This window comes from Lathyrus oleraceus, chromosome 3, assembly GCF_024323335.1.
Source record: "Lathyrus oleraceus cultivar Zhongwan6 chromosome 3, CAAS_Psat_ZW6_1.0, whole genome shotgun sequence".
NCBI classification, from domain to species: Eukaryota; Viridiplantae; Streptophyta; class Magnoliopsida; order Fabales; family Fabaceae; genus Lathyrus; species Lathyrus oleraceus.
The window spans coordinates 264694337-264720344 of record NC_066581.1 but is presented as its reverse complement, the minus strand read 5'-3'; the positions used below and the strand labels follow the sequence as shown (position 1 = coordinate 264720344).

The 26008-nt window shown below is 38.5% G+C and overlaps 1 protein-coding gene across 1 annotated transcript in view; it reads left to right on the top strand.

Moving 5' to 3' along the window:
- The first annotated feature begins 2687 nt into the window (after positions 1-2687).
- LOC127130757 (tyrosine-protein phosphatase DSP3) overlaps positions 2688-26008 on the top strand; it is a 122680-nt gene continuing 99359 nt past the window's right edge. The window contains exon 1 of the mRNA XM_051059722.1: positions 2688-2930. Coding sequence (XP_050915679.1) covers positions 2688-2930 — 243 coding nt within the window. The remainder of the gene's footprint in view (positions 2931-26008) is intronic.

Sequence of the window (26008 nt, the reverse complement as noted above, 5' to 3'; positions counted from 1 at the left end):
CGACCGATCACACTACACAGAGTTAGCCGGGGGTCCGCTGCCCGGTCAGATGACGGTGGTTCCACTGACCGATCAGCGGATGGGGGTCAAGGGGGCAGCTCCCCTTGCGGGGTCGTAGGGGCAGCGCCCCTGTCCGAAATTTTAATGAACAATTCATTTGAAATCGGCATCATTTTGCATCAACACAACTCTTGCGCAGTCACAAAACGGAAAACCCCGAGAATTCTGACTCTGTGAATGTGACGACCGTCACAAGCATGTTACGATCGTCACGTTCAGCTTGTTACGACCGTCATAGGCCCATGACAAACGTCACGCGGCCAAATAATAGAAACGCCTAGAATTCTGGATCTGTGAATGTGACGACCGTCACAAAGCATGTGACGACCGTCACGTCTAGCTTGTTACGATCGTCACAGGTCCATGACGATCGTCACACGGCCAAAAACCAGCGCTTTGAAACAGTCAGCAGACGTGTTCCAACAAGCCCTCAATTCACAACTCCTTGACGGCACAATCCTTGTGCCGTCACTAACCCTAATGCACAAATTTCAGACCGTCAAACACACCTCGATTGTTGATTCAGTATGATTGATCAACAGGTCATTGCTTCACCATACTATTGTCGAATTCCGAAGCAAATGACCATTGATCCCTCAAAGGAAAACAACCATTTAGTGTTTGAATGAACGAAACAGAAACAATATATCATATATACCGTACTTTGCATTAGGATTACTTATATCATATATAAGTTTATCGGTCTTAATTGCGTAACCTATGGACGACCGATGTATCGCTGCTTCACCATACTAAGGTCGGTTCCGAAGCATAGTCAACATCAATCATCCAAATCGTACACACATGATGCCAAATTTCATTACTCGTTTATTCTTTGATTCATTCTGTCTTTTAATCATATTAATACAGAAAATAAACAACTATCCGATTCATGGTTTCGTAAGTGGCTCTGATACCACTGAAGGAGAATTGCGATCCAAAGCGCAGCGGAAATTAAAATTTTCTCCTTTAAAGATCCTTACGAATGGTCATGATCAGTGATAGAATATTTACCTCTTGTGATGATTGGAACCTTTGGTGCAGATCTCTTGTGATGATTAAAACCTTTGATGCAGATCCACAGAGCGATCACGAACGTTTAACGATGACAACGTCTCTACTCAGTCCACACGAACGGATTCCTTCAATCTCAGTGCTAACTGGCACGAATGAAGGCTTTGAGTGTGTGTGTGTGTGTGTGTGTGTGTGTGTGTGTGTGAGAGAGAGAGAGAGAGAGAGAGAGAGAGAGAGAGAGAGAGAGAAAACGAAAATAATGCAACCGCAATCAATGCTTCTGCACAAGGGTTCTATTTATAGAACCACTTGTGTGGGCTTCAAGCTAAAAAACCCACTTAAGTGTATTTTGGCCCATATCTTATAATATGCCCAAAATCACTTAAGCGTGTGGTACCTTACCATATTTCGTATTCTACTTAAGTACACCGTACCTTACGATGTTCTATAATTCACTTAAGTGCACCGTACCTTACGGTGTTCCTTAGTTACTCTATCTCTCATCAATCTGTCCTTTGTGTGTGACCCTGTAGGTTTTCGCGGCGTTGGCAATTATATTAAATCACGTATTTAACATAATAAACAGTGAGCGGTATCTAGCAATACATCACTGCTACCCAAGACACGAAAATGTCATGTGATCTGACAATTCCTTCTGTGATAATACTTATGTGCATAATTACCCTTTTGCCCTTATGTCTATATTGAACACAAGGCATAGACCGTGTCATCCTTGTCCAGTTCAATATTGGGCCCATAGACATTTATCCTGTTATGCAGGATGGGCAAATTCCATCTAGGTCACTCATGTCCCTCAGCATGCTTCGTGGAGTACCCATCAACTGTCTTTATTGTTATCCAGTTACGGACAATGTTTGATCAACAATAAAGCACTCAACTCTACATCTAGGGTCCATAGTGGTTTTAGGTCGAAGGGTGGTATACACCACTATCACCATGAGAATAACTTATGACACTTTGCATAACATTCTATATAGTATTCTCATAGCGGGTCAATCCAGTATAAATATTACTCTTAACATTCATACCTATGTTTAAGACTTGATAACTCCTTATCCATGATCCATGAGATGTGATCATCAGTCTATACACATAATAGTCTTAATGCTTTAATGTTATCCCACTTCACAATAAAGCTCAACTACGGATACTTTAAGAATAGTGTCCTTATGTTTAATGTGATCTCACGATCAAGTCACACTTGATACATTAAACGGACTAGCTATCCTAGGGACTTTATTAAACAAACATAATAAAGAAAAAGCCTTTTATTATTAATAAATAATTCGATACAAGTACCAAAAGTATTGGCCTCTAGGGCTTACACCAACACTTCTTCCACGGTTGGAAACAATCAAGGTAACAACTCTAAAAACCATCCTCCTAAGGATGACATGCACTATACAGATCGTGTCATTAGGAACCTGGTAACTAGGATTCTAAACGAAGGACATGCAGTCAAGGGAGTTTCGACTCCTTTGTCTAGAAGAGACCCCTCACCTGAGGTGGAACCTCAAACTGAGAAAGATGATGATTCATCTAGATCAGAAAAAGACATTGCTGCTGAGGGACTATGCTCTCTAAGAAAAACCATGCCTAGCAAAGATCCTATAGATGCTTCTCATTCTAAGAAGCCTGACACTGCTGAGAGAGTAATTGATTTAGAGGAAGAGAGTTCAAAAGAAGAAGATGACACCTTGGTTCATCACTTGAAACCAAGTGTTGCAAGGAAAATGCAGACCAGGAAAGGCAGGACTGTGGCTGAGATGTTGACAACTAGAACTAGGAAGAAGACTGTTGCTGTAGGACCCTCTAAGTCATGGAGTAAAGTAGAGGTCAAGAAGAGGAAGATCATAGAAAGCTGTGATTCTGAAGATGATGTCGAAGACGATGTGAAGGAGAATTGCGACCCAAAGTGCAGCGGAAATTAAAATTTTCTCCTTTAGAGATCCTTACGAATGGTCATGATCAGTGATAGAATATTTACCTCTTGTGACAGTTGAAACCTTTGGTGCAGATCTCTTGTGACGATCAAAACCTTTGATGCAAATCCACGAAGCGATCACGAACGTTGAACGATGACAACGTCTCTACTCAGTCCACATGAACGGGTTCCTTCAATCTCAGTGCTAGCTGGTACGAATGAAGGCTTTGAGTGAGAGAAAGAGAAAGAGAGAAAACGAAAATAATGCAACCGCAAATTTTTGCTTCTGCACAAGGGTTCTATTTATAGAACCACTTGTGTGGGCTTCAAGCTAAAAGCCCACTTAAGTGTATTTTGGCCCATATCTTATAATATGCCCAAAGTCACTTAAGCCCATGGTACCGTACCATATTTCGTATTCTACTCAAGTACACCGTACCTTACGATGTTCCATAACTCACTTAAGGGCACCGTACCTTACGGTATTCCTTAGTTACTCTATCTCTCATCAATCCGTCCTTTGTGTGTGACCCTGTAGGTTTTCGCGGCGTTGGCAATTATATTAAATCATGTATTTAACATAATAAACAGTGAGCGGTATCTAGCAACACATCACTGCTACCCAAGACACGAAAATGTCATGTGATCTGACAATTCCTTCTGTGATAATACTTATGTGTATAATTACCCTTTTGCCCTTATGTCTATATTGAACACAAGGCATAGACCGTGTCATCCTTGTCCAGTTCAATATTGGGCCCATAGACATTTATCCTGTTATGCAGGATGGGCAAATTCCATCTAGGTCACTCATGTCCCTCAGCATGCTTTGTGGAGTACCCATCAACTGTCTTTATGGTTATCCAGTTACGGACAATGTTGGATCAGCAATAAAGCACTCGACTCTACATCTAGGATCCATAGTGGTTTCAGGTCGAAGAGTGGAATACACTATTATCACCATGAGAATAACTTATGACACTTTGCATAACTTTCTATATAGTATTCTCATAGCGGGTCAATCCGGTATAAATATTACTCCTAATATTCATACCTATGTTTAAGACTTGATAACTCTTTATCCATGATCCATGAGATGTGATCATCAGTCTACAAACATAATAGTCTTAATGCTTTAATGTTATCCCACTTCACACTAAAGCTCGACTACGGATACTTTAGGAATAGTGTCCTTATGTTTAATGTGTTCTCATGATTAAGTCACACTTAATACATTAAACGGTCTATCTATTCCAGGGACTTTATTAAACAACCATAATAAAGAGAATGCCTTTTATTATTCGATACAAGTACCAAAATGTATTGGCCTCTAGGGCTTACACCAACAATCTCCCACTAGCACTAGAGCCAATCAGGCATACCCCGTATGCCCATTGAACTAGTATGGCCATCATGCTTCTGCTGCGCAAGAGGCTTTGTCAGTGGGTCAGCTATATTGTCAAGTGTAGGTACTTTACATATTTTCACATCTCCTTTATCTATTATCTCTCGAATGAGATGATAACGCCTGAGTATGTGTTTGGATCGTCGGTGAGATCTAGGTTCCTTGGCTTGTGCGATAGCACCATTGTTATCACAGTAGAGACCAATGGGATCCACATTGCTAGGAACTATGCCAAGTTCACTAATGAACTTTTTGATTCAAACAACTTCCTTTGCTGCACTTGAGGCAGCAATATACTCGGCCTCGATTGTAGAATCAGCAACTGTATCTTGCTTTGAACTTTTCAAGCTCACATCGCCACCATTTAAGCAAAACACATAACCATTGGAATCATTCATATTAAAGCGTCTCAGCACCTTGTCTATGTACTCTGACTCAGGCCAAGCATTTTATGATCTATCTCTATAGATTCTGATTCCTAATATATAGGCTGCTTCACCTAGGTCCTTCATAGATAAGCATTTCCCCACCCAAGACTTTGCTTGTTGCAGGGTAGGGATATCGTTTCCAATAAATAATATGTCATCTACATATAATACCAGGAATACGATCATGCTCCCACTAACCTTCTTGTAGACACAAGACTCATCTTCGTTCTTAACAAATCCATACAGTTTCACTGTTTCATCAAAACGAAGATTCCATGAGTAGGTCACAGGCTCATCTTGATCCATGAGTAATACATCACCTTGATCCATATATCTCAGGTAGGTGACGTATCCTGCCTGACCTACGCTGGTCTTGTTCTACTTGAATAGGTTGCTCTTACACAACTACTTGTGTTTCTTGCTCCAATTCCTCCATAAGTGTGTCGATGCTTTGTGATTCTTGAATTTCTTCAAGCTCTACTTTCCTCCCACTGGTTCCTTTGGAAATAAAATTATTTTCTAGGAAAACTCCAGTTCGAGCGACAAACACTTTGCCCTCAGAAGGATTGTAGAAGTAATACCCTCTTGTTTCTTTAGGATACCCCACAAATAAGCATTTGTCAGATTTGGGCTCAAACTTAGTTGAAACTTGTCATTTCACATAAACTTCGCAACCCCAAATCTTCATGTAAGACATATGTGGTTTCTTACCACTCCATATCTCATATGGTGTCTTCTCAACCTTTTTGGATGGAACACGGTTAAGTGTGTAAGCTGCTGTCAATAGTGCATGTCCCCAAAAGGAGTTTGGAAGATCGGCGTGACTCATCATGGATCGGACCATGTCTAACAGGGTTCGATTTCTTCTCTCAGATACACCCTTCCATTGGGGTGTTCCAGGAGGAGTAAGTTGGGATAGGATACCACACTCTTTCAGATGGTCATAAAACTCTAGGATTAAATACTCATCACTTCGATCTGATCGAAGAGTTTTTAATATTCTTACCTAGTTGGTTTTAACTCGTTAGGTTTCACCCTTTTAGTATTAATGTTATTAATAGGCATTTCGAGATCAAGGACATACAGTCCATTGCTCATTTGTGCAGTAGCATAGAATATATCATTCAAATAAATTGAGCAACAATTGTTCTTTATTATAAATGAAAAACCAAACTTGTCCAAACAAGAAATGGAAATAATATTCCTGCTAATTGCAGGTACATAATAACAGTTCTCTAACTGAATTATAAAACCACTAGGTAAAGTCAATACATAGATCCTACGGCTAAAGTAGCAACCTTTGCTCCATTGCCAACTCGTAGGTTAACTTCACCTTTTGCCAAATCTCTACTCCCTTTCAGCCCCTGCACATTTGTACAAGTGTGAGAACCGCATCCAGTATCTAATACCCATGATGCAGAAGTAGATGAATTAATAACAAAAATACCTGAAGTTGAAGTCTCTACTCCATTCTTCTTATCTTCCAGGTACTTTGGGCAGTTTCTCTTCCAGTGTCCGGTCTTACCGCAATGGAAGCAGGTGCCTTCTTTTGCTATGCCTCCATTAGGCTTCAAAGCAGCAACGGTGGGTTTGGGTTTGGCAACTTCCTTGCCTTTCCCTTTATCACCCTGCTTGGTGGGCCTTTTGTTCTGTCTCTTTCCATTTCCGATCATCAGAATGGACTTCCCTTTTGACTTCATATTCTGCTCGGCAGTTCTTAACATGGCGAGCAGTTCAGGAAGAGATTTGTCCATATCAATCATATTGAAATTTAGGACAAATTGACTGAAACTATCTGGCAACGATTGCAAGATCAAATCAGTCGCAAGTTCCTTTTCGAGGGGAAAACCCAATCTCTCAAGGTTTTCCACATACCCAATCATCTTGAGTACATGGGGACCTACAGGGGCTCCCTCAGCTAACTTGCTTTGGAAAAAGGCTTTTGAAACTTCAAACCTCTCATGCCTTGCTTGCTCTTGATAGAGCAGCTTCAGGTGTTCGATCATATCGAACGCTGACATGTTCTCATGTTGCTTTTGCAATTCTGAGTTCATGGTAGCCAGCATGAGACAAGCAGTTTCATTGGCATCATCGACATGCTTCTTATAAGCATCTCTTTCTGCCTTAGGTGCAGAACTAGGAGGTTCCTCTTCAGGAACAGGTGTCTCCAAGACATACAGCTTTTTATCATGTTTGAGGACAATCCTCAGGTTTCGGTGCCAATCCAGAAAATTTGTCCCAGACAATTTTTCCTTGTCAAGGATTGATCGCAAGATGTTGTTAGAGGTGTTTGCTGTCATGGTTATCTACATAAGGATTAAGAAAATATAAGTATCATTGACATATTTAATTAGGCCTTTAATCAAATATGCTCCCACTATTTTACTCAAAACAAATGACCCTCATCATTTGATTCGGAAAATCCCATTGGAAGATTTTCTAGTGGGTCGAGATCCATATTTCACTTCGTTCTAAGTCCGCGTAGGCGGATTACACAAAACTAGGTTATTTAGGTAGGAACTCCTTCCAGTTGTATCTCATACAACTCTCGAAAATTTCAGTTGGGTGAATAACTCCTTATTCCAATCCTTCATATGGATTATTCCCAACTCTTGCTTCTAAACATATATAAGAAAATTATAATCAAGTTTGACTCATCGTTTTAGCAGTTGGATATTACAATTATCCCATCGCACCTTAACTAATACAAAACATGCACCTCGCGTAGGCGAAACCTACATATCCGATACCAGTCTTGATGAGTGCTAAAACTTGGAAAGCAAACACATATAATCTTATTATAATTTGTTTAGTTAAGTTTGACCCATTGTTTTAACAGTTGGATATTACAATTATCCCATCGCACCTTACTAATATATAGATCATGCACCTCGCGTAGGCGAAACCTACATTATCCATTACTAGTCTTGATGAGTGTTAAAACTTGGAAAGCATAAACTTAATATTTAATTTGAGGGAATTGCAATTGTTATGATCTCACCGGCTTGTTTATCATATAAATCGTCTCTCACATGCATCAACATACATTCACATGCATCAACATACATACAAACAAAATGAAACAGTTATGGTCCCTAGCGCAATTGTTCTCCCAAGCCAATGAGAGAACCTAAGCTAACCTACAACGATCTAAGCTTCTCCAAGCAAGATCTTCAAGGTTGTCCTCCTTTAATATTGAATTCTTCTCTAAGCTTCTCCAAGCAAGATCTTCAAGATTGTCCTCCTTTGATATTGAAATCTTCTCTTTCTTCATAACATTGTCTTCTTCTCTTTATTCATAACATTACATTCCAGAAGAAACTCGTTTTACATACGAGGGTTTGAGATGAGAAAAGAAGTTACATTAAGAGATCAAAAGTAGAGGCACGACACGCAGGTCGTATTTAAAAACCCAAAACAAAACAAAGGACAACTAAGGCCATAACTGATCACCACAAGGCAATAATAATAAACACATTGTTATTATTAAATTTTAATTCCTTTAATTAATTAAAAGCAAATTAAATTTCGGCGACCGATCACACTACGCAGAGTTAGCCGGGGGTTCCGCTGCCCGGTCAGCGGACGGTGGTTCCGCTGACCGATCAGCGGACGGGGTCAAGGGGCAGCGCCCTTGCGGGGTTGGAGGGGCAGCGCCCTTGTCCAAAATTTTAATGAACAATTCATTTGAAATGGACATTGTTTTTGCATCCACACAACTCTTGCGCAGGCACAAAACAGAAACCCCAAAATTTTGACTCTGGGAGTGTGACGACCGTCACAGGCGTGTGACGACCGTCACAGGCAATGTGAGTGTGACGAGCGTCACAGGGTTGTTACGACCGTCACAGATCAAAACAGAAATGCCTAAAATTCTATGAGTCTGTTACGACCGTCACAGGTCAATCTATGGGTCTGTTACGAACGTCACGCGTCTTGTTATGACCGTTACGCATCCAGTTTGTTACGCTTGTTATGCTCGTCACACGAGCTTCACGCGGCCAATTAACAAATTTTGAAACAGTCAACACACGTGTTCCAAAAAACCCTAAATTGACAACTCCTTGACGGCACAACCCTTGCGCCGTCACCAACCCTAATGCGCCAATTTCAGACCGTCAAACACACCTCGATTGTTGATTCAGTATGATTGATCAACAGGTCATTGCTTCACCATACTAATGTCGGATTCCGAAGCAAATGACCATTGATCGCTCAAAGGAAAACAATCATTTAGTGTTCGAATGAACGAAACAGAAACAGTATATCACATATACCGTATTTTGCATTAGGATTACTTATATCATATATAAGTTGATCGGTCTCAATTGCGTAACCTATGGACGATCGATGTATCGCTGCTTCACCATACTAATGTCGGATTCCGAAGCATAGTCAACATCAATCATCCAACTCGTACACTCATGATGCCAAATTTAATTACCCTTTTAATTAATCGATTCATTCTGTCTTTTAATCATATTAATACAGAAATTAAACAGCTATCCGATTCATGGTTTCGTAACCAGGCTTTGATACCACTGAAGGAGAATTGCGACCCAAAGCGCAGCGGAAATTAAAATTTTCTCCTTTAGAGATCCTTACGAATGGTCATGATCAGTGATAGAATATTTACCTCTTGTGACGGTTGAAACCTTTGGTGCAGATCTCTTGTGACGATCAAAACCTTTGATGCAAATCCACGAAGCGATCACGAACGTTGAACGATGACAACGTCTCTACTCAGTCCACACGAACGGGTTCCTTCAATCTCAGTGCTAGCTGGTACGAATGAAGGCTTTGAGTGAGAGAAAGAGAAAGAGAGAAAACGAAAATAATGCAACCGCAAATTTTTGCTTCTGCACAAGGGTTCTATTTATAGAACCACTTGTGTGGGCTTCAAGCTAAAAGCCCACTTAAGTGTATTTTGGCCCATATCTTATAATATGCCCAAAGTCACTTAAGCCCATGGTACCGTACCATATTTCGTATTCTACTCAAGTACACCGTACCTTACGATGTTCCATAACTCACTTAAGGGCACCGTACCTTACGGTATTCCTTAGTTACTCTATCTCTCATCAATCCGTCCTTTGTGTGTGACCCTGTAGGTTTTCGCGGCGTTGGCAATTATATTAAATCATGTATTTAACATAATAAACAGTGAGCGGTATCTAGCAACACATCACTGCTACCCAAGACACGAAAATGTCATGTGATCTGACAATTCCTTCTGTGATAATACTTATGTGTATAATTACCCTTTTGCCCTTATGTCTATATTGAACACAAGGCATAGACCGTGTCATCCTTGTCCAGTTCAATATTGGGCCCATAGACATTTATCCTGTTATGCAGGATGGGCAAATTCCATCTAGGTCACTCATGTCCCTCAGCATGCTTTGTGGAGTACCCATCAACTGTCTTTATGGTTATCCAGTTACGGACAACGTTGGATTAGCAATAAAGCACTCGACTCTACATCTAGGATCCATAGTGGTTTCAGGTCGAAGAGTGGAATACACTATTATCACCATGAGAATAACTTATGACACTTTGCATAACTTTCTATATAGTATTCTCATAGCGGGTCAATCCGGTATAAATATTACTCCTAATATTCATACCTATGTTTAAGACTTGATAACTCTTTATCCATGATCCATGAGATGTGATCATCAGTCTACAAACATAATAGTCTTAATGCTTTAATGTTATCCCACTTCACACTAAAGCTCGACTACGGATACTTTAGGAATAATGTCCTTATGTTTAATGTGTTCTCATGATTAAGTCACACTTAATACATTAAACGGACTATCTATTCCAGGGACTTTATTAATCAACCATAATAAAGAGAATGCCTTTTATTATTCGATACAAGTACCAAAATGTATTGGCCTCTAGGGCTTACACCAACACGATGTCCCATACATCTCTCCTTCTAAACGACAGACTGTTAAAAAGTCTCCAGCTAAGGTTGCCGCTGTGCATTTGGACAACATTTCTTTCCATATGGAAGATGGTGCTGCCAAGTGGAAGTTTGTTATTCAAAGGAGAGTTGCTGTGGAGAGAGAGCTAGGGAAGGATGCTGTAGAAGTGAAGGAGGTTATAGAATTGATCAAGACTGCTGGTTTGATGAAAACAGTTGTTGCTTTTCCCCAATGTTTTGAAGGGTTAGCGAAGGAGTTTGTGGTGAATATCCCAGAGGATATTTCTGACAAGAGTAGCAAAGAATTCTGCAAGGTCTTTGTGAGAGGAAGGTGTGTAAGGTTCTCCCCTGCTGTTATCAATACGTTCCTAGGAAGAGGAACTGAAGGAGGTGTGGAGTTAGAGGTTACAGACAATGAAGTCTGTAGGACAATCACTGCTGGCCAAGTCAAGGAATGGCCAAGCAAAAAGCATCTATCAGCTGGCAAAATAACTGTTAAATATGCCATCTTGCATAAGATTGGTTCAACCAACTTGGTGCCAACAAACCATATCTCAACTATCTCTAATGGTCTTGGAAGAATAATCTATGCTATTGGAACTAGGCTCAACTTTGATTTTGGAAGGTTCATGTTTGAACAAATTGTTAGACATGCCTCCACTAATGCAGTAAAGCTGCCTATTGCCTTTCCCTCTATCATTTGTGGAATTATTTTAAGCCAACAACCTGGTATTCTAAACACAAGTGATATTCCCAGCAGAAGGAAGCCTCCATTGTCCATTCACTACAAGTAATTTGAAGGAAGCCATGTCAATGATATTGTCATGACATCTGCAAGGAAGGAGCCAGCCTCTCAAGGTGGCTTGATTGCTCAATTGAAGGAAACTTATAAGGAGCTGGAAACTGGGATTAGGGTTGCCAAGGCTAGGAAAGAGGCTTTAGAGGTTCTCATTAGTAGCTTGGAGCAGGAAGAGATGAATAAGGTTGGTGAAGCCAAGGAGTCAGATGCCCATACCTCAAGTGAGAGGTCAAATTCTCAAGATCAATTTAGTGGCAGTTCTGAATTTGAAGGTGAAGAAGATGCTACTTCCTCAGACTAAGTTGTGATAGTCCCCCTGTTATGAAGACTGTGTGTTCTGGATGCTGTTTTGGATGTTTTGAAGCTTGGATGTTTTGTTGTTTTTCTGGTTAATGTTTGTAATTTTTGGTTGTCCTTTCTGATGCCATGATGTAATATTTGGGCTCTTTATGAGTTCCCTGGATTTCTGATTATCTCAGCTATTGCAGCTATGTATAATTATGGTTTGTACCACCTGACATTTATGTTTTAACATTTTATATGTTATAACATCTCTTGTGACATTCTCTGCAGGACTGATTGCCATTTATTTTGTCTAATTGACCACTTTGGTCTATTTTGACTAAAAAGGGGGAGAATTAATTATGTGGAGAACTACAGTTGTGTGGAGTTGTGGAGAGCTGCAATTATTATGTGCTGATGATGACAGCTGATGATGTTGAACAGAATGAATGCTCTATGATATTCTGTTCTGTGATGTTGAAGGAGATGTCAGAATGTGATTCTGAATGTTACAGATGTTGAAGGAGATGTTAGAAGGATATTCTGAATATTACAGGTGCTGAAGGAGATGTCTGTATTGAACAGACTTAGGGGGAGAAGAAGTACCCATGTTTTGTATGTGTGTTTTACTAGTTGCTATTATAGTTAGTAATTCTGTTTGCTTTTGCTGTTGCTTAAACGCTGTTATGCTGTTTAACTGCTGATGTGTTTTTATTCTTGTGAACAAAATGGACAAATATATGTTTTAGCCAAAATTTGCCAAAGGGGGAGTTTGTTGGTTCTAAGTGTTGGCAACAATTTTGGTAAAACAAAGAGTGTTCACAAGATATTACATATGATGTCTTAATATAAGATATCTTATACCTGCTGGAGGTTTAAAATATAATTATGCAGAATTGTTTCAGGATGTCATACCCGATGTCATGACATCTGATATAATGTACCTGCTGGATATTTAAAATGGAATTATGCAGGATTGTTCCAGGATGTCAGACCCGATGTCATGACATCTGTACACAGAACATTCAGTCTGAATGTTATGTGTTATGTGATTGCGCTTTTAATGGCAATCTATGTTTGATTGATGAGTTAATTGCAAACTCTATCAATCAATGATTACAACGTGATTTAACTTATTTTCCAAAGAGATCTAACCAACTGTCATAAGAAGATTTGAATGGAAAATAGTTTTAGGGTTTTATGATGTCCAAGCCCAGCTGAATGCTTCTATAAAAAGGACATGGAAAACCTGATTTGATATACAAGAAATACAGAGCGAAATATTGAGAGAGAATAAGGGTTTAAGTCTTGTGTGGTCGTGTGAATTGTAAGCCATTCAATCCATCCATAGATGATTGAATTGGTCTGTTTTTTGAGTTGTAATTTATCACTCAAAGCTTTTAAGCATGAGTGTGTGTCTACTTGATTGAAGCTGTTAAGTAAAATCAAGTGTGTGTCTTTGAAGAGTGTCTTCTTTTCATAAGTAATTCTTGTTTAATATCACTGGTGTGATTGAGGGGGAGTGAGATGGGATCTCATATCTAAGAGTTCTTAGGTAGAAGTCATACGGGTAGAGATTAGGTGAAAAAGACTGTAACTTGTGTAGTTTACTGAGAGTCTTTGAACTGATTCTATTTAGTGGATTTCCTTCCTGGCTTGGTAGCCCCCAGACGTAGGTGAGTTGCACCGAACTGGGTTAATAATTTCTTTTGTCTCTTGCATTACTGTTCTTTATCTTTATCCTGTTTGTATTATTCAGATATTAGTGTCGTGACATTACCTTCGACATCTCATATATGATACCAGAATTTCAGCTTGTAAGACCCCAATTTTGACCCTAAGATCCCTCATGCAATCTCATCATATGCATTAGCATTGGGATCATACCTTGGCATCCTCCTTACCCCTCTTTCATTGGGTTTGTTTTGGGAGAGATCACCAAGCGCCATGTGATTGTATCATACTTGTATATTTATCATTTTACTAACCAAAATACCAAAAATATGTCTTTGTATTTGCCTAACTCTTTTGTAGGTAGGGCATGATCCCCATTGGTCTATCAATTTCATATCTAGGGTTTAAGACCCTCGTGTTTAAGAGAACAACCAAGGATTGATCCACAAAGTCTCTAAGTATCATATATGAGTCCCCATGATCTCTACATGTTATTTTGATCAAGTTTTCTTCAAGAGTTTGGAGTTGATTTGCCTTGGAAACCCTAGTTTGTCTGGGTATCCTGAGTAACTTCTTCAACAAGCTGTAAGAACAAAGTTGGTTCTACAATGTATCTCTAATATTTTGATGATAACAAAGGATGAATAAAAAATGGTACCCTAACGAAATTTTTCCTAAGTATGCAGGACTCTGATCGAACAATCAGATAGATAAATCATAAGATATAGAATCCAGCGTTAGACACTACTTAGAGGATACACGATCAGAAGGTTCTGACTCTGATCAAACGCAGGCACTAGCAAAACGAAAGAAGTCAGAAACTCTGATAGAGAAGAATGAATCCAGACTCTGAAGACGCACAATTTGAAGAAGTCAAGATTAAAGAGAAACTCTAATTCAATCAGATAGAAGTACCCTATGAAGACGAACATTGCTAAACAAGACTCTGGATATAAGATTCGCTGATTCAGAAAGTGTAACCGTGAAGAAATATGCATTTAGAAAGAAACTATTTCTACAAGGAAGTTATGACGCACCCAAAACTGTTTTAGAAAGAAACAAGGAGAGTAATGACAATAATCATTCTTCAATGTTCAATATTCTGTCATCACCCAACGGTCCTCCCAAACTCCTATATAAAGGATGGAATGCCGCTCAAGAAAAACACACCTGAGACACACAAGAATACAAAATTCTCCATCATCTTCTTTCACTCTCTCACGAGCTGCTGCTCTTACGTGAAAAACTCTGGTTATTATTTTTGTAATATTTGCTTATTGTTAGAAGCACTGTGCATTACCAATCATCTTATTACTAAGATATTTCCTAAAGTGACTATGGGAAGTCTGAATACTTGAGAGGGCTAAGGGATTAATTCTCTTAGACGGTTGTTTGTGTAATCTTTCAAGACTAGTGGATTAAGACCTTTTTGAAGGCGAAATCACATTGGCCGGGTGGACTGGAGTAGCTTTGAATTTCAAGAGAACCAATATAAAATTCTGTGTCAAACTTTTTATTCTGCGTGTGTCTAAGTTATTGAAAAAGTTTTATTTTCCAAACAATTCAAACCCCCCTTTCTTGTTTTTCTCTACCTTCACAAGCCTCCTCACCAATTGATCAAATTTGTCAAGGGACACTCCAAAATTCATCATCCTATACATATATGATCTACCATGAGCCTAAAAAGTCAAGAGAATTTCAAGTTATCAAGTTGGTTGATGGTGGTTGGCCAGATGAATTCATCTGATCAAAACTGGGTCTCCCCAGACCCTATCTCCTACAAGTTTCATCATATGAAAATGATTCCAAGAGAAAGGTTACTCTAAATGACATTCCAAACAACTTTAATGTTGAAGTCTAGAGCTAATTTTGCTTGGAAAGTCATTTTCTATGTTGAAACATTATAGGTCATTTTATCTAAACCCTAATTTGAAAGTCAACTTCCCAATGCCATAACTTGCTCAATTTTTATGAGATAAAAGATTTCCAAGTTGCACAATCAAATTCAAGATATCTAATTCAACTTTGATGTTTTCAGTGAGAGCTAAATCAACTTTTATGAGCATGTGATATAAGGATACATTATAGGTTATTTTGGACCAATACCATTGAACAAGTGATTTTCCTCAACTTCAAAAATCCATAACTCTCTCATTCTAAATCCAAATGATATCAAGTTGATGACCATTTTGAATGTCTTTGAAAGATATACAACTTTGATGAAGACACGCTTCTTATTTGGAGCTCACATAAAAAGTTTAGTAAGGAGGAACATTGAGGTATATGGCTTGACACTTAGAAAAAATTTCTACATGTTGAAATTTACAAACTTCCACCTCACAATTCACCTTGATCCAAGTTCCAAATGGAAAAGTGTTCAACATAAGAGTTGTTCCTCTTGATCCAAGCTTTCCAAAGAATCCTAATTCATTCATTTTGGACCAAGTTTGGTAGGGCTACGCATGGTTTCAACAGGCCTGCATCATTGGTAGAAATCAAAGTTCAAATGATCACATAACATTGCCTTGCCATGCAAGCTTCATTCTAACCTCATTTCAGATGCATTTGGACCTAATTGGATTGCTTCATGGGCCTGTACACGCCCATGCAAGCTTGTGTATGACATTGCCAAATTTGGAAGAAAATTCAAGTGTGCAAATAACACTTCCAAATGCTATAAATATGGACCCTCTGAGCTCATTTGAAAGGATCCTTGCGCGCCAGCTTTGCCCCCTCTCTTCAAACCCTCACAATTCAAAGGAAAACCTGATAATTTTCACTTGAAAATTGAGTTTGAAACTCACTGTTTGGAGATTCAAAAACTCCAGGATTCAAAGCTTCTTTCCATTCCTAATCCACTTCTGCAAGTCATTGGAGCAAGATCAAACAAGAATAGAAGCAAGGAAGAGCAAGTTTTGCACATCATTGAAGGTATTTTCCAGAAATTTTCTTCTCTTTGATTATCACTCAATTCTTATCAATTCTCTTGGATCTTTGGTTGTCTGAAGTCCTACCAATGTAGGAAAGAAGATTGAGTTGCTTTGAGGTCAAATCGAAGCAACTCAGTTGACACACTTCAAAATTCAACTCCTCATATCTTTCTATATATTTGGAGTTAGTTAAAATTGAGGTCAGATTCGTGCTCTACGCTATATTTCTTTCAGATCATGTTCTTTTTCATTTATGTGATAGTGATGACTGAACAAGTCAGGCGAGGTTCTCCTGAGAAGGTGACCATAGGTTTAACACCGATAACTTGTTGGTATGGTTAGAGCCATTGATCCTTTTCAAATTGTTTTAATCTCGTACGTTGCTTGTAGATACCACTTGTGTTACGCGTTGACTAGTGACTATGGTGGAAAGTGCGCTTGTGACCGCTTGATCTAACACCTCAATTAATGAGGGAGATCAAGTGGTCCACGTTTTTTTTGTATTTTCTGATTTTCATTAATTCATATAAATTTTAATATTGATCCAAAAAATATGAGAGTTTCACCAAAAAAATTTAAATAAAATCCTCTTTCATATTTTGAATTAAAATTATTTTTAGGATCATTATTAATATTTTTCATGATTTAATTGATTTTGTGATTATTTTTAATTGTTTAAAAATACTTTTAAGTCTCTAAAAATTCTGAAATTTTTTCTCCAAGGTCCTTTGACCTTGTTTGACCTATGATAAATCTCATGGCCATTTCTTTGGTGTTTTGATAAGGTTTTAGGAATTTGACAAACCATATTTAATTTAATGCATTATTTTTAGTATTTTTAAATTGAATAAATGCCAAATAATTATGTTGATCCATTTGGATTGATTTGTGTAAGTTTGAGTTATGTTGTTGGGCCTTGATGAAGGTTGATTTGACTTTGTTAGATTAAGATCACTGGATTTAGGGGATTGATGGAATGTACATTTCATCTCCCAAAATGAATGAATGATCTTAATTTCGTAAAAGTCCTCCTTTGTCCAATTTGAGTTTGATCTATCTCCCATCCCTCTTCATCTCATTCCCCTTCTTTATGCATTCATGTCATGGACCTACGATATCTCTACATCCTAAGACTAGTTGATTGCAAAATCAACATAAGTATGGATGAGATTAAGCCACCACTTTTGCATATTCTTTTTGTGTGTGGTATTTTTCATGAGCATAGTCCATTATACTATGTCTCTAACATGCATTAACACCAAAATTCTATTGCCCGACCTTAAATAGTTGTGACTTCTACATAAGTCAAATTACGATTGCTTAACATAGTGCTAAATTTTGACACAAAAGGCATAACATTCTAGTTAGTGAGATTGTAAGTCTCCCCTCTTTCATGGTATTACGTGGAAACTTGGCCTTTTTTCCTTCCTTTGGAAGATGTCATGGTTCAAGGATCCATGCTTGTGATAAGTGGGTTGAGTGTTCTCCAAAGAATGACTTAAACAAAAAAGCAAAAGCAATACTAACTTCTAAGTCATTAACAACTAACATTTAATTTCAAGTCATTTACTTTTAATGCAATTTAATTTCAAGTCTTTATTCATTTGCCATTATTCATACCATTCTAATTGTTTATGTTAATGTCATTTTCACTTTGTCCATTTGGACCATATTTTGTGATATATTTTGCTTGTGTATATTGTGTTTGTTTGTTTGTTCTTTGACCATTAATGTACATAATAAAAACCAAAACCATAAAAAACATCTCGTGTGGACTGTTGGTTTGATATGAGACAATTAAACTTAGAATTTAGGCAATACTCCCTATGCAAAGGACTAGGCCAATGCCAGCTTTCATGTAACCAATTGCTTGTAATCTGAAACTTCATCTGATACATCATTGAAGATCCATTTCAGTTTATCTGCAACATGATCATTGTGAAGCTGTTATTTTGAACCTATGACTTGTGGCAATATGGAATTCATTTGCTACATGGGCAAATTTGAAGAAGATCATGGAGTTGCTAAGCTTGGATGTGGCTATCTTTATTTGATGCCTTGCTCTTCAAGTTAATATTGTATGCATTGTTTGTTGCTTGATTCTAATGTCCAGGGGGGTTTCTATATGACATTCTTGTCTATTGGATTGCAGCCCATTGGTCAGATCTTTTCAACTCTTAACTTTTAAATTTATGCTTAGGATTAGTCTCTTCACCTCCTCCCCACTTCTTTAATTTCAAAATCTCTCCCTCCTTTTAAAAACTTCTTTGTTTGTATTTAGTTTTCTAAACTTAGACCATTTTGCAAACTAGAAACTTCGGCCTTATGCTATTGCATTTCAAACTTATTTTCTTAAATAAACATGTAAATAAACTTAACTATACTTGACTTAAAGATTTCAAAAGCCAAAAAGAACTAACTCATTCAAACCATTTTTTAGGCCTTTGTGCCTTTCAAACCAAATTTTTGTTAAAAAGCAAAGCATCCACTTTGAAATTTGTATCACGAACTACGAGGTTTTGATCCCTCATTTTTATGTTGGTACATAGGCACAAGTCCGAAGGTCTTGTCAAACGCAAAAATATAATTAATGAATTTTTTCTCATCTCCCAATTCTACTTACTTGCAAACATTATTGTACAAAATACATATGCACACAAGAAAGGGCTCCCTAGGAGTACCTAGGACACTTTGGGTGCTAACACCTTCCCTCTGTGTAACCAACCCCATTACCTGTAATCTCTGGCATTTTATTAGTTTTGATTTGAAAACTTCTTATTTTTGAGTTTTGTTCGTAATTTTCCCTTTTCCCTTGTAAACAATAAAAGTGCGGTGGCGACTCTTGTTATTTGATGTGTTGCTTATCCATAGCTTGATGATCATGGATTTACCGCTACAGAAATTAAGTGGCGACTCTGCCGGGGAGTAGTCTCCAGTGGGTTTAGCCTACTTTTTTGTGTGTATATAATTGTATTTTTGATGTATGTATATTTGTTTGTGTGATATAATCTGCTTGTTGTGCTTGGTGATCTCTGAGTGGTGAGATAAGTTCTAACCCGAACTTAAGTGCAATTAAGATAGGAGGATGGTATAGTCATGTTCGACTTGTGTGGAGTAGTCCTTAACAAGTTGACTTGAGATCCATCTGCTCAGTGAAGACCCTTTTGGATTTGGAAATGTCACACAAGTATTTATGGTTAGGCATTACTATCTCTGATTTGGGGTCCGAGAAGCTGAGGACCGTAGAACATTTAACCCCTCTTGGCCTATTTAGGACGTAGTGCGGAGACTGTTCAAGTGTAGACTTGATAACAGTTGTTACACGATACTACACTCAGACGAGTTTCTCTTGAGAATATTATGGGTTGATAAGTCAGTCATCCTAACCTGTAATATCCGATAGATGGAATTAAGACTCTGGGAACTTTTTAGAACATGATCTACATGTTTTATCCTTAGTTCACTCCTTTGGGATGGTTCTTACCCAGACTCCATGCTCGTGATTCACAACAAACCCTTGATTCTTGGTTGATCCAATGAAATCTTGTCAATACCAATGGAACTTGGGTGTTGATAAGGTGAAAACCATAATTCACCAAAATGGATGATTGATCTTGACAATGACTTGTTCATCCCTTGACCTTTGTTTGTTTGCCTTGTGTGTGATCCCTTATTTGTGATTGTTGCATTCATGCATTCATGCGTATCATAACATTCATCACACGAAAATTTAAAGGAACTGAGGTGTTATTTACAAATACTTTCAGACCATGGATTATGGACGAAGGAATACTAAGAAGTACAGTTTCAGATGTCTCGACTTGAAAGAGTTAAGGAAGCTAGCATCTTTTGTATTAGATCCCTTGGACTTCAAACGACACCATGGGAAGCTTTTTTCTATTCTGTCTGCTGATGTGGTTGAAGTACTTTTGAGTTTATTGGTCCAGTTCTATGATCCTCTCTACCGTTGCTTCACTTTTCCTGATTATTAGCTTGTGTCTATGTTGGAGGAGTATGCCCATCTTTTGGGAATACCTGTTTCTAACAAAGTGCCTTTTAGTGGATTGGAAGAGATTCCCAGATCTCATCTTATAGCTAAAGCCCTTCACTTGAATAAGTCTGAGACTGAGGCTCATTGGGTGAAGAAAGGAGGATAGTTTGGGTTGCCATCTAATTTCCTCATCAAGAAAGCTATTGCCTTTGCTCAAGCCGGTAGTATGGACGCTTTTGAAGCTATCTTTGTGTTGTTCATCTATGGATTAACTTTGTTCCCTAACATTGACGATTTTGTTGATGTTAACGCCATTAGAATCTTCTTGATTGGGAATCATGTGCCTACTTTGTTGGGTGATATGTACTTCTCTTTGCATCTAAGGAATTCTAAGAGTGGTGGAACTATTGTCTGTTGCATTCCCCTTCTGTACAAGTGGTTTATTTCACACTTGCCTCAGACACCTGCATTTGTAGAGAACAAACAATGTCTACGGTGGTCTCAGAGACTTATGTCTCTGACTAATGATGATATAGTTTGGTATCATACTTCATTGAGTAGTGTGTAGATTATTGATAGTTGTGGTGAATTCTCTAATGTGCCTCTCATTGGTACACAAGGAGGAATTAACTACATCCCTGCTTTGGCTCGTCGTCAACTTGGGTTCCCCTTGAGAGTCAAACCTAATAAAATTTTGTTAGATGGTGTTTTCTATCAAGAGGGTAAAGATCCTTAACATTTGATGCAGAAGATTGTGCATGCTTGGCATAATGTGCATAGGAAAGGAAGATCCGAGCTGGGACCGCGCAACTGTGTAGCTTTGGAAGCTTACACTCTTTGGTTGAAAAAGAGAGCTTTGGAATTGAAGATGCCTTATCCTTATGAGAGACCTATGTCTATGGTTGTGGTTGAGCCATTAACTCTCCCTAACCAAGATGTAGAGGAGTTGGAAGACGCACTCGCCAAGACGAAGAGAGAGAAGGATACGTGGGAAGAGCGTTTCCATGCTTTGAGCAAAAAGCATGAGGATTTGCAACTTGAGTCTAAGGACAAAGACCCACTTATTGAGCTACTTGAAGACCGAGTGACGAAGAGACATAGAGAGCCGAAGGTTTCATCTTCCTCTAGCATGCCTCAGCCTTCCGTTGCTTGGAAGAAGATTGTTGATCATCTTGTCCTCGAGAAGACTCAGATGAAGGATTCTTTTGAGACTGAGATTCGACGCATTTGAAGGAAGTACGCGCCTACAACCAGATCTTCTGACGTTGTTGTTAGGGCTCCTTATGATGACTAGTCTCCTTTTCTCTTGTATTTTTCATTTGGTTTCTGGAATTGTACTCAATGTAATCCTTCCAATTATATAAATAAAAGAGATTTTTATGGTCATATCAAATTATTGCAATTATTGTTAAATGTATATATTTGCAAATAATATGGTAAGTTCCTTGAAAATAAAAACAATCAAACATTGCATTTCATGCATCATTCGCATAAGCAGGTTCCTCTTTTTCCAGATGTCTCATTGGTGTTTTTTCTATGCTTCAGCCAAGCTGACTCATCGGTATAATACTCGCGCCAATCACTCCAAAATCATGGAACATCTTGAGCAAGAGAATAGAGATTTGAAAGAGGAGATCGCCTGCCTGACTGCCATGATGGAGTTAGTGTTAGTTGCACAGAGCCAGTCCTCTCCTACACCTGTAACTCCTCCTCCTCAGAGGAATGTCATTTCGGAGGTGGCTACCTCTACTGTTCCCGCAACCGCCGCTCATTTCGCGCCTACCATGTCTGCCGGATTCCCATTGGGAATGCCACCAAACTTCGTTCCTGAAGGCTTTGTGCCTACATTTGCTTCTACGCCAACATCTAGCGCGGTCATGTCTGTACCGTCGCCTGTCATACATATCTTACCTCGTATAGAAGACACCATCTATCATTCTGAGCCATATGAGGGCCCAGACATTTATGAGAAAATGGATGAAATGAAAGATCAATTTCTTGAGCTTCGCAAGGAGTTGAAAACATTGAGAGGTAAGGATCTATTTGGGAAGAGCGCTGCTGAATTATGTCTGGTGCCTAATGTGAAGATTCTAGTGAAGTTCAAAGTGCCTGACTTTGAAAAATACAAAGGAAACACATGTCCGCTCAGTCATATGGTGATGTATGCTCGCAAGATCTCTACCCAAACAGACAATGATCATCTGTTGATCCACTACTTTCAAGACAACCTGACCGACGCCGCGCTAAGATGGTATATGGGGTTGGATAGTGCAACTATTCACACTTTCAACGAATTGGGAGAAGCATTTATAAAGAAGTACAAGTACAACGTTGATATGGCTCCCGACCGAGATCAGTTGAGATCACTATCTCAGAAGGACAAGGAAACATTCAAAGAGTATGCTCAGAGGTGGAGAGAGCTAGGTGCTCAGATCAAACCTCCTTTAGAGGAAAAGGAGATGACCAAGATTTTTCTGAAGACCCTTAGCTCATTTTATTATGAGAGGATGATCGCCAGTGCCCCCAGTGATTTTACGGAAATGGTAAATATGGGGATGAGGCTAGAAGAAGGTGTCCGAGAAGGACGATTGTCTAAGGAGGAGGTATCGTCTAGCAAGAGATATGGCAGCAGTTTTGGTAAGAAGAAGGATAATGAGACCAATGCAATTTCCAGTGGGGGGCAAAGAAGGCCTCAAATCAGAAGAAGTCAATCACCCTGTCAACATCATCATCAAGTATCTTCGGTAATTCCTATATTTTCAGCTTGTCAATCAGCACCAGTTCAACGTGAAAGCTAACCCACTGCCCGCTCATGGAAATTCATCTGTCAACATGGTAGATGGCTTCCCTGGGGAGTTCAAAGTGTTCGATGTCCATTTTATTTGAAGTTCCTTGGTGACGATGCATAAGGACATTTGTTTGGTGAGCGATTGTGAGCATGACCATGATGGTTGTGCTATCTGCAGTGTTAACCCAAGAGGTTGTGAGATTGTGTAAAAGGACATCCAACGGTTAATGGATAAGGGTATGATCCAGATTGTACAATCTTGTCATGTAGATGACAATGTGAATGTGATTGTTCTTGTGTTTAAGAATCCCGAGAAAGTGGTGATTCAATATGATAGCAGCAACAATAACAGTATCAGCCAAAGCGGTATCGCGGTTGGTCATACGGTTGGCGGGTCTAGTCCTGTACGTGTCCGATAAGGCCGTTCCTTATTATTATAATGCAACTATGGTGAATGATGGTCAAGAGATTCCATTACCTACAACCAATTCTGTCGGGAACATTGCTGATGTTACCAAGGTGACCCGCAGTGGCCGAGTGTTTGTGCCGGTGTTCCTAAAATATATGGAAGATTCAACAGTCAGTAAGAAAGTGGAAGTGCCTGCAGCAGATCCAGCTAGTGCTTCAAAGCATCAATCTGGTGAATCTAGCAGTTTAAAGACTAATGATGATGATGAGTGTAGCGGTAAATTCATGATCATCAAGCTATGGATAAGAAAGACATCAAATAACAAGAGTCGCCACCGCGCTTTTACTGTTTCCAAGGGAAAAGGGAAAAGTACGAACAAAACCCAAAAAATAAGAAGTTTTCAAATCAAAACTAATAAAATGCCAGAGATTACAGGTAAGGGGGTTGGTTACACAGAGGGAAGGTGTTAGCACCCGAAGTGTCATAGGTACTCCTAGGGAGCCCTTTCTTGTGTGCATATGTATTTTGTACAAAATGATGTTTACAAAAAAATAGAATGGGGGGATGAGAAAAGAATTCATTAATTATATTTTTGTGTTTGACAAGACCTTAGGACTTGTGCCTACGTACCAATATAAAAATGAGGGATCAAAACCTCGTAGTTCGTGATACAAATTTCAAAGTGGATGCATTAATTTTAATAAAAAATTAAGTTTGAAAGGCACAAGGCCCTAGAAAATGGTTTGAATGAGTTGGTTCTTTTTGGCTTTTGAAAATTTTAAGTCAAGTATAATTAAGTTTATTTACAAGTTTGATTTAAGAAAAAAAACTTGAAAATTCAATGGCATAAGGCCAAAGTTTCTAATTTGCAAAGGGTCTAAGTTTAAAAAAAGACAAGTACAAGCAAAGAAGTCTTTAAAAGGAGGGAGAGATTTTGAAATTAAAGAGATGGGGAGGAGATGAAGAGACTAATCCTAAGCATAAATTTAAAAGTTAAGAGTTGAAAAGATCTGACCAATGGGCTGCAATCCAATAGACAAGAATGTCATATAGAAACCCCAAATTCCCTTGGACATTAGAATCAAGCAACATACAATGCACACAATATTAACTTGAAGAGCAAGGCATCAAATAAAGATAGCCACATCCAAGCTTTAGCCACTCTATGATCTTCTTTAAATTTGCCCATGTAACAGATGAATTCCACAAGTCACAGGTTCAAAATAACAGCTTCACAATGATCATATTGCAGATGAGCTCAAAGGTATCTTCAATGATGTATCAGATGAAGTTTAAAATTACAAGCACTTGGTTACATGAAAGTTGGCATTGGCCAAGTCCTTTGCGTAGGGAGTGTTGCCTAAATTCTAAATCCAATTATCTCAGATCAAACCAACAGTCCACACAAGAAGTTTTTTTAGGGTTTTTTGTTCTTATTATGTACATTAATGGTCAAAGACCACACAAACAAACACAATATACACAAGCAAAATATATCACAAAATATGGTCCAAGTGGACAAAATGAAAATGACATTAACATAAACAACTAGAATGGTATGAATAATGGCAAAATGAATAAAGCTTAAAGATAAAGTGCATTAAAAGTAAAATACTTTAAATTAAATGTTAGTTGTTAATGAGTTAGAAGTTAGTATTGCTATTGCTTTTTTGTTTAAGTCATTCTTTGGAGAACACTCAACCCACTTATCACAAGCATGGATCCTTGAACCAAGACATCTTCCAAAGGAAGGAAAAAAGGTCAAGTTTCCACACAATACCATGAAAGAGGGGAGACTTACAATCTCACTAACTAGAATGCTATGTCTTTTCTGTCAAAAATTTAGCGCTATGTTAAGCAATCGTAATTGGACTTATGTAGAAGTTACAACTATTTGAGGTCGGGCAATAGAATTTTGGTGTTAATGTGTGTTTGAGACATAGTATAATGGACTATGCTCATGAAACATACCACACACAAAAAGAATATGCAAAAGAGGTGGCCTAATCTCATCCATACTTATGTTGATTTTTCAATCAACTAGACTTAGGACCTTGAGATATCATAGGACCATGACATGAATGCACAAAGAAGGGGAATAAGATGAAGAGGGAGGGGAATAGATCAAAACTCAAATTGGACAAAGGAGGACTTTTACCAAATTAAGATCATTCATTCATTTTGGGAGATGGAATGTACATTCCATCAATCCCCTAAATCCAATGATCTTAACCTAACAAATTCAAATCAACATTGACCAAGGCCTAACAACACAAGTCAAACTTATACAAACAATCAAAATGGCCCAACACAATTATTTGGGATTTATTCAATTTAAAAATACTAAAAAT